The sequence below is a fragment of the Globicephala melas genome, chromosome 21, assembly GCF_963455315.2.
Source record: "Globicephala melas chromosome 21, mGloMel1.2, whole genome shotgun sequence".
Lineage (NCBI taxonomy): Eukaryota > Metazoa > Chordata > Mammalia > Artiodactyla > Delphinidae > Globicephala > Globicephala melas.
The window spans coordinates 5,644,205-5,658,639 of NC_083334.1; the positions used below are offsets into that span (position 1 = coordinate 5,644,205).

General features: G+C 35.3%; 1 protein-coding gene across 11 annotated transcripts in view; it reads right to left on the reverse strand.

Moving 5' to 3' along the window:
• Positions 1–14,435, reverse strand: part of WDR17 (WD repeat domain 17) — an 82,479-nt gene that overhangs the window by 45,127 nt on the left and 22,917 nt on the right. For 7 of the 11 annotated variants that reach the window (XM_060291612.1, XM_060291614.1, XM_060291617.1 and 4 more), the window contains 5 exons: positions 13,555–13,683; positions 10,589–10,772; positions 6,326–6,556; positions 2,869–3,120; positions 872–994 (listed from right to left, as the gene is read on the reverse strand). In XM_060291612.1, coding sequence (XP_060147595.1) covers positions 872–994; positions 2,869–3,120; positions 6,326–6,556; positions 10,589–10,772; positions 13,555–13,677 — 913 coding nt within the window. In that variant the 5' untranslated portion in view covers positions 13,678–13,683. Of the gene's footprint in view, positions 1–871; positions 995–2,868; positions 3,121–6,325; positions 6,557–10,588; positions 10,773–13,554; positions 13,684–14,096; positions 14,310–14,435 lie in introns of all 11 variants that reach the window. The other 4 variants (XM_060291611.1, XM_060291609.1, XM_060291613.1 and 1 more) reach the window with 4 other exon arrangements.

Below are 14,435 nucleotides of genomic sequence, written 5' to 3' on the forward strand. Positions count from 1 at the left end.
AAAATTAGATACTAAATTTGCTAACCAAAACAGCATTATTTTGAACAGGTCTCACTAATTATTTAGTATATCATAGACAGCAGTGAGTAAGGAGGAATCAATAACTCTAGGTTGTTCAATCACTACTCTTTTCCCCAAGTTTTTTTATGATCCACACAGAAATAAAAGAAACACTACCAACCATGCAGAGTAACCACAGTTGACTTCAATAGGAAATCAATTTCTTTTCCCTCATATTTAGGAAAAATTCTAATTCTAAACCTCCCCCCACCATACTCCGGATTTTTCTTTTATACCTTAAATGTATTTTATAATTTTTTCTTAATCATAGAAGTAATAAAAGGTAATTAGAAAAAAAACACAAAAATAAATGAAGAACATCTATAATACTAACTACTAATCCTGTAACAAACATGCAATACGTTCAAACACGTAATATATATTCTAGATCCTACATTTCCAACATTTAGGTTATTTTAACTTTGTTATAAACCATATAGATTGTAAAAGAGCCACGTTTAAAACAAAGTCCCCTAGTTCAGACCAATTTTATTTAATCCCATCACTCTTGATATTTTTTATTTTCACCAATATCATTGTCTCATTTTCCCCATGTAGATCTGAGATTATCTTAATATCCTCACTTAATAGCATTTTTAAATGTAACTTTGCTCTAAATATTTTCAATTTAGCAATATTAGATATTGTGTGGTTTTGATGGTACCTTTAGCATGTATATTGTCAAAGGCTATTTTTTAAATTTGCTTTTCAGTAGCAGTATTTGATACATTTATATCATTATATCACTCATTTTATTGGATAGCAGCAAGTACGATATTTTAAAATATCCAATTTTGATATTTTTACTTACATTTCTTCCTTGGAGGAGAATTCAGTACATGTAAGCAGTGAAACCCTGTTTTCTTTAATTTAAAATTATCAACAGGTGTTGCTCTAGAAACATTCCAAACGCGCAAAACACCCACTTGAGAATCTAGTCAGATCCAGAAAAAAGCATTATATTAACAAATTTTATTTGAAACGTAAAATGCCTAGATATAAAAGTAATAACAAAATTTCAACTTGCCAGATTTTTAGCACCACTTACTGACATTCTTCACACAGTAATATTATATCATAATACAAAGAAACAGCCGAAGTGATATTCATCCTTTCAATTTTTGGCACGTTTTGTCTTTTTTTTCCTGTTCCAAATCCCCTTCTCGGGTGAGAGACTGCCTGCCTTGGGAGCTTCCCCGACAAAGATCATTATGACAATGTGACCACAAAAAAGCACCCCAGGGACACACTTGCTCTAGGAAAGCCAGCCACAGAAAACTTTCCACCTCTACCATTAAGTAACCCTTCACCTTTCGAAATGCTTGTACACTGCTTCCTTGCTCACTTGCAGCCAAACAAGGACTGCCTGATATACCTGAAGATTAATTAGAAAGCCCCCTCCTTCGAAAAATCCTACCGTAATAAGCTGCTCTGGAAAGAGTCTGGCAGTTCCTCAAATGATTAAACGCAGAGTCACCATGTGACCCAAAAATTGCACTCCTGCATATACACCCAACCGAATTACAGACATGTGTCCCCATAAAGCCTGCGCACAAATGTTCCCAGCAGCATTGATAACCACACAAAACCGGAAACAAGATAATGTCTATCAGCTGATAAATGGATAAACAAAACCTGGCATATCCATACCATGGAATATTATTCACCTATAAAAAGGAATGAAGTACTCATCCATGCTACATCACGGATGAACCTTGAAAACTCTACGTTAAGTGAAAGAAGCCAAACATAAAAGGCCACATGTTGAATGACTCTGCTTCTATGAAACGTCCGGAACAGGCAAATCCACCAAAAGAGAAAGTAGATTCGTGGTTTACGTACACACAGGAGTGACTAAGGGGTGTGGAGGGCGTAATGAAGAGTGACTTGCGGATGGGTCCAGGGTTTATTAGGGGGATGAGGAAACGCTCTGGAGTTAAATGATGCTAATGGTCGTAGAACTCTGTGAACACAGAGACCACTACACTGTACACTTTAAGTGTACACGGTGAGTTTTTATGGTATGTGAATCTCAGCTCAATAATGATGATAATAATAATAATAGGTATATTATTATTAATATATATCTATCATTAATTATATCCTGTGAAATTAAAGGCAATGAAGATACATCAATAAGAATCCGTCTGCTTCTATGTGCAGTTTAAGTGCTTAAAGAAGTAAAGACTTCTTTAAAAATGTTGAAAAGGTAAACTCTTTGTCTCTCATTTTACACTTAGCAAATATGGGAAGTATTTATACAGTAGCTGAAAGTGCTGTCTCTTCAGAGACCTCTCTCTCTCTGAAGCTAAGTAAACGGTAAGAGTCATTTAATTCCTAATTTCTATTTTAAATTCCCCACCTTCCCATCCCCCATCACTTCTTAGTTTTGCTAATTCTCTTATGATTAGGAAATCATGACTGTCAAAATCCTCAGTGAGGCTAACAGACTCCTCATCCAGACAGACTGTTTTTCTAGCCAGTATTTTTACTGTCACCCTGCCATGGCTGAAATTGAACTGCCTTTGTCTTTTGTATACACACAAACACAGACATGCACACGTGTGTACATATATAACATATCCCAATGTTACCAGAAACCTGGAAAACCGGGCCTTCTTTTCATTTTTATTTGTCATTGTATTAATGATGCACTGTATAAATAAAAGTAAACAAGCTATTTACTATAATAATAATGTTTGAGATATTAATAAGTTTTACACAAAATTCACCAATAAAAGTACAATCTTCCTGATTCAGTTAAAGAATATACACATATTTAAACCTCTGGGAGTAGGGTAAAGTTACCTCCAGTTATAAACATGCCAGGAGCACCGGGAACCCAGGCCAAGCACTGCACAGAAGCTATTGCACTGGGAAAATTAAATGTTGTTATGCAAGAAAGTGATTCCGAATCTACCAGGCGAATTCCACGATGCAAATTAGCCACTAGGAGGTAATCAGTAGACAGTGGGTCCCATTCCAGGGCTGTAACGGGATCCTCTTCGTCGGTCCCTTCAAGAGATTCAGGTCTCAGAACATGTTTCTGACTTTTACTACCTATTAAAATGTAAAGAGCATGATTTTAAACAAAATTTCCAAAATAAGATTAATCATTGAGATCACATGGACTTTCTCCTTGCATACCACTGATCTCTGAGGGTCCTGGGAATACAAGTCTGGCATTTCTATGCAGAAGTCATAACTGACAAGGGAATGCAGGGGAATTAGAGTTTGCCCTAAGGATGACAGTCGTACTGGACTGCTTTGCCTTGGCAATCCCCAGTACCCTGCGTGTTTTTCTATTTGTTACTGAAAAGCTGTAAGAAAAAGACGTAGGAAAATAATATACATCATCTTGTCATCAACTACAATTTCACTGAGTTACAACAGCATAGGGATAGGGAAGTGTTTACCGAAGGGAAGAACAACGCGTTCTGACTAAAAGCACAGACTTTGGAGGGCTGCCTGGGTCCAGATCCTAGTCCCAAGATACTTAATCTCTGTGTGCTCGGTTTTTTATTTTACAGTGGAGAACATAACGATACCAGAGTTTGTTTGTTTGTTCAAGAGTAAACGAGTTAGTTGCTTGAAGTGCTTCAAACAGTGGGGCATACGATAAACAGCATACCAATGTTTATTGTCATCCGTCCTCATTCATCCTATCACTTGTCATATCATAATTCGCTCCTGGCTACCAGAACAAAGAGGCAGCCAGAAAAACAGGGAGATGAAACAAGTGAGATTAAGTGAAGAAAAGGATCAGCAAACAATCCTCTTATTTCTTCCAAAATATATACACGCTGGCGATACGGAAAAAAAAGGCCTTTGCTCACGCACCAATGGGGACTCCAATTAAACAGTTCTCTCGTTCACAAAAGAAAGGCAGTGAAACACTAAGTTTACAGATTACAACCTTAACAGAAGTACCAATTATTCCTAAGTACTGTAAACGTTGAAGAAGTGTCTATTTTTAAAATAACACTATTGAAAGATACCATAGCTCTTCCTGCAATGTCTTCGTTACATACTGTTTTTCAATGTATCAGATTATAAAAGCAGAAAAAATAGATCTCCTTGTATATATAAGATATTTGTAAAGTTAACTGAAAAATCTTATAGTTTCTGGCTTGAGGTTAATTCGTCAGAACATATTCTTTCAATATAATGGTATTCTTAGGTAGGGAGTATTTTATTTAGATATTTTGCAGATATAATCATAGAAGGTGCATGTGAAGCTTCTCTTATTGGACTTTATCAAACTTTTGCAATAACCATCAAGAAAAGTTTGCTTGCTTCTTCTTTCCCAAAATAAGCATCTTTAAAGTTGCTATTTGATAAAATAAACAGTAATGAATATTAATATAGTTGATCATTACAAACCACAGAGAGGTAGAAAAATGATTAACCTAAGTTAATCAGCTATTTAAGTAATTATCAGGTATTTGAATGTGCCCGTTAGTATCTATGGTTATTAAAAATATTCCAGGGCTTCCCTGGTGGCGCAGTGGTTGACAGTCCGCCTGCCGATGCAGGGGACACAGGTTCGTGCCCTGGTCCGGGAAGATCCCACATGCCGCGGAGCAGCTGGGCCCGTGAGCCATGGCCGCTGAGCCTGCGCGTCCGGAGCCTGTGCTCCGCAGTGAGAGAGGCCACGGCAGTGAGAGGCCTGCGTACCGCAAAAAAAAAAAAAATGTATTTAAAATAAAATGAACACACCATTGTAAAGCAATTATACCCCAATAAAGATGTTAAAAAAATAAATAAATAAAATAAAATAAAATAAAATAAAATGGTCCGATGGATAAAGAAGATGTGGCACACATATACAATAGAATATTACTCAGCCATAAAAAGAAATGAAATTGAGTTATTTGTAGTGAGGTGGATGGACCTAGAGTCTGTCATACAGAGTGAAGGAAGTCCGAAAGAGAAAGACAAATACCGTATGCTAACACATATATATGGAATCTAAAAGAAAAAAATAACGGTCATGAAGAACCTAGGGGTAAGATGGGAATAAAGACACAGGCCTACTAGAGCATGGATTTGAGGATATGGGGAGGGGGAAGGGTAAGCTGTGACAAAGCAAGAGAGTGGCATGGACGTATATTCACTACCAAGCATAAAATAGATAGCTAGTTCCCACTAAGCAGCCACATAGCACAGGGAGATCAGCTCGGTGCCTTGTGACCACCTAGAGGGGTGGGACAGGGAGGGTGGGAGGGAGGGAGACGCAAGAGGGAAGAGATATGGGAACATATGTATATGTATAACTGATTCACTTTGTTATAAAGCAGAAATTAACACACCATTGTAAAGCAATTATACTCCAATAAAGATGTTAAAAAAATAAAATAAAAATAAAAAATAGTGTTAAAAAATAAAATAAAATGGCCTGACTTTATCAATAATTTATATAGCTTTTTTTTTAACATTAGAAAGATCATTCCCTAAGGAAAGAAAAGATTTATTTGGATGTTCACTGTTCTGTCCAATTTCAATTTCTTCTTTCTTCTATTAATTTCAGATAAATTGAATGTAATACGCCTTGTGAAAGTAGTTATTCTAATCCTGAAGCAGCACTTTCATCCATCTACCTAGTGAACCAGGAGTCACATCCATCAACAGATACCAATGGCGAAAAGCACGTTTTTCAAATGTCAGCAGTGCTGACTTATAAGTGGAGAACTGTTCATCTAATTTTTCAATTTTTTATTATATATTTTGTTATTGTTTAAATTTTAAAAATACACATAAACTAATTTCTCAGACCTTTCCACTGAGCCATGTTAATTAACTAATAGAGCTACACGGAGTTATTGTTCCTTTTTATCCCAAGTTCAAACTCTTTGCTAAGGAGCTGTGACAACTAAATGGTATTTTACAAGCAGGTGCGAAAATATTTTTGAGTAGTATTAGTAAGTTATTATATAATCCAGCTGTAGGTCCTTTGTCATTCAGGCCATTTTCTTAGTAAATACGCAGAATGAAACAACTGACTTTAAAAAGTAAAAATGCAGGACAAATGCCTGACAGGGGTTAACTCAAAGTAAAATCCACAGAGCTGAGTTAAATGTACCACGACGCCTTACAAATAAGATTTACTTCCAATGGTTATTTGGAATTGGCATAGTGCTGGATAATATTTGCACAACTATTATTTAAAAATTAAAATACTGTTAACTTTCTATGCTGTGTAAATAAGAAATTATATATGCTGAGAAAAATAATATTTAAGAGACCTGACTAGTAAAATTCTTACCTGGTTGAAAAATTGATAGACTTCCATCAATATGACCGAAGACAACTTTCCCCTTTTTCTGGGTATGCCATCTGAATATACAGATATCAGACAGGAAGCTATGGGCTTCTCTGTGCACAGTCACGCCACTGTCCGGTCCTGAGATGGTCCAGATGAACAGTGGGCCTCTCTGGGAAGCAAACGCCACTGCGTCATCTGCATTCCAGCACCAGCTGAGAGAGGCAGGCGTCCCTGGAATAAATTAGATACAGATACACAGTAGAGACACATGGCGTAAGATCGTACCGTTAAATGTTATTTGCATCCTACCTTTCTACAACAACTAAAATACAAGACTGTGTTCATTATTAAAAAATATTACCTTCTTACTTGGAAATTTGATTTATAAAGTAACCCTAAAGGCTGCAGGGAACATATGCAGGGTACTTCTATGATGAAAAAGTACCTAGTTTCTGGTTTGAAACTACTAATATGATCATATGCTTCACATACTCAAAGAAATGTATAGAGTTCTTTCTTTCTTTCAGAAAACTATATATTAAAGCAATAAATTCTTACTGAGTTTTTGTGTATAAGACCTGCTTTAGGCGTTCTAGGTATACAAGTTAATATAGGAGACAATTCCTGCTTTAAAGGATCTTAAGTATAAATTGGGGAGATGATTACATTTATGAAAAGTTGCATGCTGCTATAAGGATTTTTTTTTTGCAGTACGCAGGCCTCTCATTGTTGTGGCCTCTCCCGCTGCGGAGCACAGGCTCTAGACGCGCAGGCTCAGCGGCCATGGCTCACGGGCCCAGCCGCTCCGCGGCATGTGGGATCTTCCCGGACTGGGGCACGAACCCGCGTCCCCTGCGTCGGCAGGCGGACTCCCAACCACTGCGCCACCAGGGAAGCCTCTATAAGGATTTAATAACAACAAAATTAACACTACAAACTACTTCTTATCAGGAGCTGGATTTAAGTCTTAGTTTTGCGTCGGATGATCTAAACAAGCCACTTTACCTCTGTAAACCTGTTTCCTCACATAAAAGAGACATGACTAAAAAATAGCTGACCACCTGTTTCACATGAAAGTTAGGGCAAGAAAAAATAACGATGTATGTAAAAATCCTTTTTAAACTAAAAGACAAAATACGAAAGTTAACTGTTAGTCTCCTGTTATTGTGATCAAATAAATAATAGATGAAATAAATGTTATGGTAAATTTATGACTCAGGAGACAGACTGTGAATCTCCCGACATAGAACCGGAATCATCCAACTGAATATGCATATCAGATCGTGTGGAGTTAGGGCCCAGGAATCTATTTTTAACAAGGTTCTCCAAATGATTTTTATGTGTATAAGGGTTTGTGACCGTTTGGGCTACTGCCCGGGAAAGAAACTGGATTTGAATTACACCTTGAAGGAACAGCGGAGTTTCAATACGTGGGTCAAGACGTATTTCCCAGGAAGAGGAAACGCTATGAACAAAGACACAGGGTTGAAAGTTGTTCATTGACCGTAAATTCAGTTTGTGTCAGCAGCCTACAATGTGCCAAGAGGCAGAAGCTAAAGCTGATTCACTTGGTTATAAAGCAGAAACGAACACCCCCCTGTAAAGCAGTTATACTCCAATAAAGATGTTAAAAAAAAAGAGAGAGAAAAAAGAAACTGTTTCAGGGCTTGACATACAATGGGAACTCCATAAATACTCACTGAATGAACGAATGAGTACACAAATAAGGCCAATAAAAAAGCTGTTTGGTTTTCGGATACATTAACAGAAGTAGAATTTCCCCAATAAGGGACAAGACATGATGTATGGGTCAAACCACCACAGCCCACTTGAAGGAAGCCACTGGAATGATGGCTCTCGGAATGTGTGTTTTGAGAAGCACAGCAAGGAAGAGAAAGGACCAGAAACGATGTCCTGTAGTTATAATAGAAAACACTGCTATACTGGCTTGTCACACGCAAGCACTTCTAAGAGCTCTACAAATATCCACTCATTTAATTCTCCCAACAATATTCTGAGATAGGCAGGTAGTATTATTCTCCACTGTTAACAGTTTTGTTTTTTTTTTTTCTGAAAGTGTATTATTAAGTGTGACATTTTTCAGGTTGGTGACAATTTTTTAACCTTTTACATTTAAACAAAGTAATACTCATTTTCTTTTAAGTGACTTTTTTAATATTAAGAAAAAAGAATGATGAAGTAAAAAGAATACAGAGGCATGTTCAAGTTCAACAGCCGGATGTGGAAGTTCTAATATTTATTTTTTTTTAAGTTGACAATGCAAACTTCTACTTTGTTTAAACTGGATTCTGAAAAGAAAAAAGGAGTCTAAGCCTTTTCAAAGGGGATTATTTTAAATAAAAATGACCAAAAATATTCATAATTTTTGCAAATAAAATATCAAAACTTTCAATCTTCAAATTAAGATCTTTGAAAACATAAGGAATTTACCCTAAAATTTTTCAGAAAAAATATATTAAATTGATCAAAATTGTTACAATTATTTAATCATTCTACACATGTTAATGAAAAAGTCTTATTTAATTGCATATTCAGTGGCAAAGGAAGCTATGGTGCACACAGTTGATGAACAAAAATCTCTTCCACAATGAATGGATGTGATGCATATGGTGTTTGATGACAAATCAGTGGACAAACTAGGTAATGATACCATAATATGCTGTCTAATCTGTCCTTATGCATAACATTTAGAAAATGTTATTATGCAGTTACAGTCTAGTATAGATTTTGTGCGACAACTTTATAAGCACAATGGCATTGCATAACATTTTTAGTTTATGGCGCATAAAATACGGAAAGAATTTTAAGGAGTATTTATTGTGTTATTTAAAATTAATCTCACACAAAGCTGTATTTAAAGTAGTGGGAAAGTGCACTGTTGATCAATATAAACAATACTGGTAAAACCGTAGGATCTGTGATTGGTGGAGAAAGGGCTATGACCAGAAAAGCTTGAAATCTTGATTGAGGCTATTAATCACTGTTTATACACCACAAAGCTTTGTACCAAACCTAATTTGGCTTTTTCTCATTGGAGTAGTGAAAAACTTAAGGAAAACTGTTACTTACATTAATGGAAGCTCACTGAATAGATGACTTTTAAAAAGATTTTGCTCGGACATTGAAGCAAACTACTCACTGTCTAATACTGAAATTCATTGGTCACTGCAAGTGAAGATAATAAGCAGCGTATATGAACTTGGGAAGGAGATGCTCATTTTCCTAGCTGAAAATATTTGGTAAATATTTTTTAGGACAAAAGTTACATAACAAAATTGGTGTGTTTTTCGGGTGTTTTCAGCATTCCTAACGACCTAACTTTGAAAAGACAAGGGAAAAGCCATACTCAATCTATGTCGAACATATCCAAAGGTTCCAAAAGGCATCATTACTGTTATATTGGAAGCAAGATTTAAATACAATTGCCTATGACTTCTCAATATTGTTGTTACACACTGAAAAGAATATTATAAAGAAACTCTGTGAAAAGTAAAGTTTGTGACACTGTCACATCTCAGTTTACTATCTCAAAGTTACAACCAGTATTTTTTAGAGAAAAGGCTGAATATGGAAAATATATCCAGCAGTAGCTTTCAAAAACATAATCGGTAATTGAGCTACACTCAGCACTCAAAAAGAGAACTGAATTATTATGACATTTAACACAGAAAAATGATTATTTAACTTCATCATCATTATGGGGTAAGATGCTAGGTAGAAAGAAAGTAATGATATTATGCCATTCACAAAGATCTATCTGCATAAACTAGAACTTTCTACTTTGACCTAAAAATATAGGAAAAAGTCAACTCAGCAGAGCAGTGACTACATACGTCATACTGTCTTTGTATGTTTCAAGCAAGGCCAATTGTCTCATTGAGAAAATAGTATCTAATTATTATTTTTATGTTTATTTTGGAATTTTTAATATTATATTTAAATATTAATAAAGTTATTTGGTGTTGACTGTTTTTTAATTGATCAGTGTACTAAGTCTGATAATTTCATGAAATTTTGTTTCAGTTTTGTACACATGCACATACACAATAATGAGTCATGATGTGAAATGTGTTTCTTATATAGATTACCATTAGAAAGCTTGAAAAACATTACTTTAAAACTTGAGCTAATTGAAATAAAATATTTTGCTTATTGAAATAATAGAAAAAAACTGAGGTATAATTCACATGTAACATTCTATTTATTTTCATTCAATAAAATAAATCCCAGTTATAGGTATACCTTTCGTATTGTCGAGTTTAGCAATGACTTTTTGTTCTGCAACATTCCAAATGATCACTAAATTATCGGTACTGCCACTTGCAAACAGATCAGGGTTATGTGGACACCAAGAGATAGCTGTGATTGTTTTTTTATGTTCAGACATAATTGCGTGAAGTTTGAATTCATTATAACGGTGATCCAACTAAAAAATATATAAATAAAACATGTCAGTGCTTCTTTCTTTGTAATACACTTTCCATTAATAATCACATTATTTTTTAAAAGCTACATACATGAAAATTAGTACACCCAATAACAAGATATGAACATAATTCAAGCCTTGGTCTACTTTCAAGTGAATTCAAATGTATTCAATGTGAAAGAAATCATTTTTCAAAAAAATAAAAGAGAATTGAAATTAAACATACCAATTTTAAAAAGAAGTAACAATAAATGTACATTTAAATATGCATAATAATTCAGAGACTTATTTTCCATAGCTCTATTTATGAGGGAAAAACACCTTGTTCTTAAAATATTTTTTCTGCAAATTTTTAACTTATATTTGAGTCAAAAAAATGTAGGTTAAATAAGCCAGCTGCTCATTACTACATTATTAAGATGTCCAAAGTTTGCAGAGCAATGGTATCATTTGGACCTGTTTTATGTTATTGCTTTTTGGAAGGGGCATTATGTTGTGTTTTTATACGTAAGTGGACAAAAGGAATAGGCTAGTTTTCCTATTTTCTTTGTAAATGTGCCATTAATTAGTGGATCAATTCATCTTTCTATCAGTTTTACCATGTTTGAGATGTATATACTGTATACGTCATTTTGTCGAACCTGGTTTTTCCCTTTAACACATAACAAACCTTTCACAGTGTTACATAAGAGTTACTCAAATCATTATCATATTAACTATTAACTACACCAACCTTTCTTTAACCGTATACTTGCAGTAAAATCCTAACTGCTAACTGTCACCCAAGTTTATTTGTATTAACTTCTAAATCAGGGTAATTTTTAGTTTGTTTTAGTCTTTAATAACACGCAAACTTTCTTCATAGGTTTTTTAGATTAATACTTTTAGCTTAATCTTCCTAAGTATTCAAGTCATAAAATGTCATCATTAAACAAGATATATGCAAACATTAAAAAAATTCAGTTTCGCCTTCATCCACTTTCTTACCTTCCTGACTCCTCAGAGGAATAGTTTTCCCTGCCTGATAAATTCTTCTTCTTTAGGAGGAAGTAAAAGACAAGACAATAGGGACCAAAGATTAAGGGAGAAATTTCTTAAGAGGAAGCTTAGCAACACACACAGGGTGGTAAAGAGGTAGATGGCAAAAAAAAAAAAAAAAAAAGAGGTAGATGGCAGAACAAAAGGGGCATTTAGAAGGCTTGCTCCTGTCTTCTGGGGAACGGGAAGTGAAAAAAAGATGTGAGTTACATTGAAATTGCATTTTGATTGCTAGATATTTCCTCAATCTTGAGAAATGGACTACATAAAATCTTAGCATTGTGGAAACTTAATTGGTTTATAGATGAATGCTATTATTTCTTAAATTTTCAATAAACTACAACACTATTAGCAATTTAAAGGAATTTTTACTCCAGGATAAAGCAATAATTTTTTTTTCGCTCTTAACTGAAATGAGTTGGTATTTCAAGATAAAAAAAATTCAAGAAACATTTACTAAGTGGTTACTAAGTGCCAGAGAGTGTGCAGTAACTTGAGAATTCAAAGATGAGAAAGACCCATTCTGGTCAATGGAAGCATGTAGAGACGCAATCCATTCCATACGGTCCTTCACTAAGAACGAGGAAAAAGCAGAATGTAGAAAAGAGCTTATACATTTGAGCTGACATTTGAAAGATGAGAAAACGTCTCTGGACAGGCAATGTGGGCAAACTGAAAAATTAGTGCAAGCACAGGCAAGATACAGAAGAGTCTGAGTAGTTTTGGAAAAGGCAATGGTCTCAGGGTCTGGAGCACAAGGTGACAGGGAGACGGAGACAGGAAGATCATGAAAGGATGTCATACCATGAGGTTGGATGTTAATATTAAGGAATGAGGAGCGACTGAAGACTGAAAAGTTTAGATTTGCATTATAGATGACTGATTACACTGAAGGATAAATTAGAGGGAGTCAAGATAGAGGCAAAGAGAATATTAAGAAACTGTTATAGTAGTTTAGGTGAGAAGGATATGTAGAAGGGAGTAAAAGGTAGAAAGTAGCAGAACCAGTCCTGGTTACCTAGGGTGCAGGACGTGAGTAGAAGAGGGAGTCGGTGATAACTCTCACATCTGTGGTTTAGACTAATGGTTAGTGGGTGACACTGAAATACTGGCTCCAGGTTTAAGAAGAAAAACCGGACTTGGATTTATGATGCTCATGTCACCTCTATATGAAAAAATTCAGAAGGCCGTTGGCTGTGTAGATTGGGAACTGATAAGAGATGTCTGCACGGAGCCAGCACATGAAAAAAGGTAGTGATAAAGGTGTTTATCCCAAGACTATCTCAAAATGTGTTACAACTGCACTATTTTTAATAGAAGGCTCTCTAAAGGACGACTCACTTCTTCAACTGATAAGACTATTTTCTCGTATCACATGTTACTGAGCAAGGTTTGAAATAAATGGGCACATGAATTCCATTTAATTATATGGGAATATAGTTTAAAAGAATTAAGAACTACTTGTTCACCGTTCATAAAACAGGATCTTTAATTCTTGAAGAAATTCTTTTCGATGAATAGCATCAAAATAGGATTACTAAATCAATTAAGAATTTGCTAATAATTTAATATTATGATACGAGCATTTTCTAAAAGCTTGACTTGGAAAACTAATAAATAGTAACAAAATATACAATAAAATACCAATATCAATAAAGTTACAGCATTAAGCTTTTCAAGTATTAATTAAATAGTAATTTTACCTGATAAAAGGAAAACTTGGAAAGAATCAGCATTCTTTTACCTGATAAACATAGATGGCCAGGGTAGCACAGTACGCAAACCTGTCTCCATTGGCAACGCACACATCTTTGTTCCATGGCTGACATCCAGCAGCCAGCAGTCCCACTTGTCTTACCTGGGACATGTTTGCCTTGAGAAACAAATTCAGAGGCATATCAGTCAATTCCATTATTCAATAAACTTCCTCTTCTTTGTTTTACATCTGTTTTCTTCAATCCTTATCTTTACGCCCTGAAAACATTTTCTACTAGTGCTATCAATCTCAGCGTCTACTTTCAAAGAACAGGAGTTGAAATCTCCAAATGTCAACGAACATCAAGGCAGGTCATTTCAGTTAAGGAAGCGAGAGATTATAAAATAAATGACGACTGACATTTGACCAAGGGTTGGTAATCCTACCAGGAGTGACAAGGACCAGAGTGAAATAGAAAGTGTATATCCTATCGAAAGGGTCTAGTACCACTGGAGAAGGTTACTCCATGTTGCCAGATTTCTGGAACTTCCCAAAGAAATGGAACTATCCAGATGTTTATGTAAACGTACCAATTTTTATACACTGGCAATTCCTTCAAGGCAGCAAATTCAAGTGAAAAACACTGTGAGCCAATACAATATTGGGAGGATTGTGACCTCTGTCTCAGAACTTCAGTCTTCACATTGACGCTACGTCCTCACAGAAACTATCCGAGGTACACAAGGCAGGCATACAAACTGGCTTAACAGTAGTGTTCATTGTGAAGAGAGGACAGAAGGAAGCTGGAAATTACAGAATATAAATTGTTTATGTGGCAGGGCAGAGGATTTTAGAGTAAAAGAGCCCAGAGTCAGTTACGTTATATCTCATTTATTTATAAAGCTACTTTCCTCTTTATATCTTTTCTC